Consider the following 6,677-nt stretch of genomic DNA (forward strand, 5'->3'; position numbering starts at 1 on the left):
TTTTTTTTTTTTTTTTTTTTTTTTGCTAATGGTGATGTGAAATAATAGGTGCAAGATGACAATTCTTGTATATGGAGTGCCCTTATTCAAGCTTCATTGTAGATAATAAAAGTAATGCAGATGTAACAATCAACTTTACTGGAAATTAGAGCAATTAAAATGAAAGGAAGTTAACCAATTCATTCCATAAAATTATCAATACACCATTATTTGTACAAAGTAACAGCCATTTGTCTTGATTTTGGAAGAACAAATTGATAAAAACTGCCATGAAGAGAATCATGACAAAATATTTTAGTCTCCTTTGAGAATTTGTCCTTATATCAGAAAATTTCATCTTTAGCAATGTAGCCTGAGGAGATAATTAAGGCTGTTTGAACTACAAGGACATTCATGGTAGCAGTGTATAAATGTGCTCTGGAGCTCTGAGTAGCAAGCTTAGAGAGGCAGGGAGGACATTAAGAAAGAGATGTACTAGATCTTTGGATCCCACCTGTGGTCCCATGGATGGTTGACCTTGTCTTTAAGTTGTAGGGTTATTTTTGTGGGGGTGTTAAGGGGTTACTGGGGATTGAACTTAGGGGCACTCCACCACTGAGACACATCCCCAGTCCTATTTTGTATTTTGAGACAGGGTCTCACTGAGTTGCCTAGAGCCTCACTTATGCTGATGCTGGCTTTGAACTTGCAATCCTCTATAGGGTTATTTTGATAACTCATTTGTGAACATAAAATTTTAATCAGAATTATGCCAAAGACTGAAAAAATAGATAATTTCTAATGTAAATTACACCAGGACACTTAGTTTTTTGATGAAATTACTTCATGTTGTAGTTCATTATTTAATTTTTAAATTCTTACATATAATTCGTACATAATGCTCATATCTTAAGTGTATATGTTGAAATGCTCACATCTTTTAAGTGTTTGGAAATTCCCTATAATCTAATATTTGCAAGATAGAGAATATTTCCCACCATCACAAAAGGATGCTTTATGTCTCTTTTCACCCTCTACTCCCCCAAGGCAATCCCTGTTCTGATTTCTATCACTATAGATTCCTGTTTTAGAACTTCATACCAATGGAATTATACCATATGTTCTCTTGTGTCTGGCTTTTTTAGGTTAATCCAATGATTTTTTAAAAAAATTGTTAGTTGTAGATGGACACAATGATCTTATTTATTTATCGTTATGTGGTGCTGAGGATCAAACCCAGGGTCTCCCATGTGCTAGGCAAACACTCTACCACTGAACTACAACCTCAGTCCAGTCCAGTGATTTTTGACACTCACATGTTGTTGCACGTTTTGAATCTCTCAGATGGGCTTCTGCACAGAATATATCCCTGATTAAAACATTAGTCCCGTTTTCAAGTTATTTTTGTTAGTTCTTTGGGACTTAGCTCATGTCACGCCTCCTGGAAAGCCTGCTCTCACCTTACAGAGCTTGAGTTTGACATCCTTCTATACACTTGAATCACAACCTGTACTCAAATCTAGCCCTCAACTACCCTGTTTTACTTTTGAATTTTATACCCTAGACAAGGACTGCAACTCCTCTCTGCCTCTTTTTCTAAGCATCTAGCAGAATGTCTGACTCAGATATTTGTTAAATGAAATACTCTACAATAAATGTGTAATCTGAGAAGTTTAATAGACCTTTTCTTTAGATGCTTCTCACAATTTATTTTGCAATGTGAAATTAAATGGAGACACTGTTTTTTTTCCTTTAGCTTTACTCAAGCATGTCTAAAGCACAGACATAACTGTCTAATTTTTATTTGGCGTAGGCATTCAGAACTTTCTTTTTCATCATATTTAGGTAATTTATCATAAATTTAAGACGTATTCTAGCCAAAATTTTTAGGCAAGTATGTTTGTATGTTTTTATTAGAATTTTATTTGTATAACTGCTTGAGCAGAGTTGAAAATAATTTCTTTTGTATATTCCTTTGTGTTCATTGTATTTGGAATTTAAAACAAATTTACTCTGTTCATATCTGCTATTCATAGTAGCCCCAATTTGGAAAACACCCTGTTAAACATAGAATGAATAAGTTTGTGGTCTGTTCATGCACTGGAAAAATGATCTTTAACTATATGCAACAAGATGGATTAATCTCAATCATAATGTCAAGTAAAAAAAAAACAGACTTGAGGCTGGGACTGTAGCTCAGTGGTAAAGCGCTTGCCTCTCACATGTGATAAACTGGGTTCCATCCTCAGCACCACATAAAAATAAAGATACTCTATGTTCATCTACAACTAAAAAAATATTTTTAAAAATCCAGACTTAACGAAATGTATACTGTGTCATTCAATTTACATGTAAATGTCAGTACAAAAGTAGGTACAATTAATTATGCTGTTAGAAGTCAAGATATTGCTCATCCTGATTTGAGGCTGTGGTTTGTGGAGTTTACTGACTAGAGGGAAGTACCAGGGGCAACTTTGGGGTGCCAGTGATGTTGATCTTGGTGATGTCAACATGGCTGAGTTCAGTTAGAAAAAAATTATCAGGATATACATACACCTGTGAATGTGTGTGTGTGTGTGTGTGTACGTGTGTGTCATATGGATAAAACTCAAAGACAGTGAAAAAGTATTAAATTAAACAACAATAACAATAGCCTTTAGCTATAATCCAAAAGCCATCTTTAATCATTTTACCTTAACTACCAGTCTAAAAAGAAGAGATTGAAATGCTTTTGAGGAGTATGTTAATATTCTGAGATATTAGAATACAAAGTCAAATATGTAGAACTTTAAGATAAAACATCTCCTAAACAATTTTCTAAATTTCATAACATAATTGCATTGAAATTCAACGGTTCCTACTCGACTCTGAACTTTTCTTACTCTCCTTTCTAAGCATTTTCTAATTCAGAGAATTACAAGTAGTACTGAAAAGTATATTTTTGTTTTTATCAATTAAAATCATGGATAAACTTTTTGTTTTCCATTTTCAGGTTTGACCTGCCACCTGTTATCTTGTTTTCCATGGATGGCTTTAGAGCTGAATATTTAGACACATGGAGTATTTTAATTCCTCATATCAATAAACTGAGTAAGTCCTTTGCAGTTAGTAGAATGTGAATGATAAACACCTTGTCATCAAATCCTTAGATGAAGCAACTTTCTTTCTGACCTTTAGCATTGGTGGATTGTCTTATCCCAGGTCCTTTCAGTGCTTGATGTTTTTACCACACATCTATGTATTTCAGTAGGAGGGATTCTCATGGTTTGTGGATCCTCATACTTTTCTTTGGCAGCATGCTCATCTTTTTTTATTTATTTGTTTCACATTTGAATATAACTTATGTGCTTTGGAAATTTGTTGTGTATACCATTTCTAAAGTGGCATTTGTCAGAACTGGGTTCTGAGTCTCAGCAGAGGACAGAAGTCTAAAGGAGCTTAGGAGAACTGGACAGATCCAGCGTCTACTAATATGCCCCTAGATCCTCTGAAATACAGGATCTCCTTCCAGTTCTGGAATCAAACTTCCTAGAAACTGACTCTATCTTTTACCAACTGTGTGATCTCAGGCAAGTTTACCTTACCTTTTTCATTCATAACATGTTATCTTGTTTTCCATGGATCTATACTACCTTATAGATTTACTGTGAGAACATTCGATGGTTTTACATCATTTTAAGTTTTGTTTTTATTATCATCTTTATCACAATACTGTGTTTCTGCATCAGGGCACTTGGCTCTGCACACACTTGATAAAGTAATAATAAAAGGAAGTTGAGTGCCCAGGGACACAACCAGAGGGCCAGCTCCAGGGCCCATACTATTTATTCCCTGCACTTCTTCTCTTTGTCTCTCTTCACCAAGACCCTCTTTTTTTCCCAATGTTCTCCATTTTTGTAATGATTTGATTGACTTAAAGTTTTTATTTTTCTCCAAATGATTAAAAACAACTTGATATTGTTTGACCTTGAGTAAGTCACTGAATTTTCTGGGCTTCATTTCCCTCGCTCATAAAATTAGAGGACTAGGTCTAATACTAATGTTTTTATCTGTTAATTCCAGCTCTAAAATGCCATGATTATAAAAAGATTATCTACTTTTTTTCCTGAAAAACAAGGTGCATTATGTCTTCAGCTTCTCTCTTACTCTCTGAGGCAGGTCTTTAGCAAAGAGATGGAGAATTTTCCAAATCCAGGACTTGCACTTACTGTTAACTTACTTTGGCCTGAAAAGTTAACTATTTCATTATCTAAATTTGTCTTGATAATCTGAATATCTAATCCAATGTTCAAAAGGGAATTTAATAGCCAGGATGAACTGAAATTCTTTTCAAATGGAATTGTTTGATTTTTCTCATTCCGTCAAGAATTAGAAATGACATCAATTAAATATTTGTCCATTGAGAGCTTTCCTATTTCTGATTTCTGAAATATGTTTTTAGACATATAGCCATTATCTCAATCTGCAAATGCATGAAGAAATTACTGTGTAGGTCTCCCAAGGCAAACTAATCTCCGGTTCCTTTGTAGAATGTCCAGTAAAACATGATAGAATAGAATTGGGATAGTGAGATTTGTCATAGAAGGTGTCAATGATAACCAAGTCTCCAGTGCCCCATCTCTAGTGCCCCTTCAAGCTTCCATTGGTGGACTACAGTGGTTATAAAAACTGAGCATGAACTAATACTAAGGGAAGTGAGTCATATCAGTAACTACTAAGTGTATGAGGATGTGGCTCTCAGAATTACATTCTAAGAGGTAACCATATTTATTGTCTCAGTGTGATTGGCAGCAGATATTGAAGGGCCAGAGCCAAGATCAGAAAACTGTTTTGTCATCCTAGGGATTAAATCCAGTTTTATATATGCTAAGCGAGCACTCCACCACTGAGCTATATCCCAACCCTTTTTATTTTATTCTGAGACAAGTTCATACTGACTTGTCCAGGCTGGCCTCAAATTTATAATCCTCCTGCATTAGCCTTCCAAGTAGCTGGGATTACAGGCAACGCCACCATACCTGGCAATTTTGGCTACCTTCATATGATACCTTCATTTTGGATACCTTCATATGAGTGGAATTATGTGGTATTTTTTGTTTTTTTGATTGATTTATTTTACTTAATATAACATTCATCCATATGTTGCACATTACAAAATTCCTTATTAAAGACTGAATAAAATATTTCATTATATGTATAAATAAAAATATTTATAAGTAAACATATGTATAAGTATTTATAAATATACCTAATGTAAATAAATATACTTACTTGTGTATGTAAACTATATTAATAAATTATAAATAAATATGGTTGTTTATTTATACATATATATCACATTATTACTGCTATTATTTTGTCTATTCATCATTCATCTGTCAATAGACATTTAGGTTACTTCTATATTTTGACTATTCTGAATAGTTCTGCAATGAACAGGGTAGTTACTGATATCTTTTCAAGATTCTGATATCAGTTAACATGCAGAGTTTTAGAGATTAATTAACAAGTTCTCCATTGCAAGTACCATTTGCTCTGTCTTCTATTTTATTTTAATGAGAACAATTACTGAGATCTGCCCTTTTAGAATTTTAAGTGTATAATATAGTATTGTTATCTATAAGCACAATGGTATATCTATCTATATCTATATCTATATCTATATCTATATCTATAGATATATATATCCAGAAGTGGGATTATTGCATCTTATGGAAGTTCTATTTTTAATTGTTTGAGGAACCTCCATATTTTTTCCTTAGCAGCTATTTTTGCATTCCCACACAGTGTACAAGATTCCAATTTCTCCATCCTCCTGGCAACACATACTGTTTTTTTATTGAAAAGTATCTGAACAGATGTAAGGTGAGATTTCATGTAGTTTTATTTGCATTTTCTTGGTAATTAGTGACACTGACATTTTTTATATACTTCTTGGCTATTGTATGTCTGCTTTAGAGAAATGCGTAGTCAAGATCTTGCCCATTTTTAAAGGTGTGTTCATTTTTTTGATATTGAATTATAGGAATTACTCATAAATTTTTGATATTAACTCTTATCAGATATATGATTTGAAAATATTCTGTCCCATTTCATATGTTGCCTTTCCTCTCTATTGATCAGTTCTTTGCTATGTAGAACTTTTAAGGTTGATATAGTCCAACTTGTCTAATTTTGCTTTTGCTGCCTATGCTTTTGGTGTCATATCCATGAAATCATTGCCAAGATTACTGTTATGTTTCCTTCTAAAAGTTTCACAGTTTTGGGTTTTACATTTAAATCCTTAATCCTAATTTGAGTTGATGCTCTTGTTTAGTATAAAGGATTCAGGATCATTCTTCTGCATGTGGACATCCAATTTTCTAACACATTGTTTGAAGATATATCCTTTCCCCATTGTGTTTTCTTGGCATGCTTGCTGATGATCATTGACCATACACACATAGATTTGTTTTGGGGCTCTCTATTCTGTTTTATTGATCTATATGTATATCTTTGTGCCAGTGCCATACTATTTTCATTACTGTATCTTTGTAGTGTATTTTGAGAACAGGAAGTGCAATGCTTCCAGTTTTTCTTTTCTTTTTTTGAGATTGTTTGGCTATATGAGGTCTTTTATGGTACATATACATTTTAGAATTTTATTTTCCATTTTTGTGAAAAACAACATTGTGGTTTTTTTTTTTTTTTTTTTTTTG

General features: G+C 33.3%; 1 protein-coding gene across 3 annotated transcripts in view; it reads left to right on the plus strand.

Moving 5' to 3' along the window:
- Positions 1-6,677, plus strand: part of Enpp3 (ectonucleotide pyrophosphatase/phosphodiesterase 3) — a 107,639-nt gene that overhangs the window by 38,083 nt on the left and 62,879 nt on the right. For all 3 annotated transcript variants that reach the window (XM_048798423.1, XM_048798424.1, XM_015501305.2), the window contains one exon: positions 2,972-3,069. In XM_048798423.1, the coding sequence (XP_048654380.1) occupies positions 2,972-3,069 (98 nt within the window). The remainder of the gene's footprint in view (positions 1-2,971; positions 3,070-6,677) is intronic.

The sequence above is a fragment of the Marmota marmota genome, unplaced genomic scaffold (genome assembly GCF_001458135.2).
Source record: "Marmota marmota marmota unplaced genomic scaffold, marMar, whole genome shotgun sequence".
Lineage (NCBI taxonomy): Eukaryota > Metazoa > Chordata > Mammalia > Rodentia > Sciuridae > Marmota > Marmota marmota.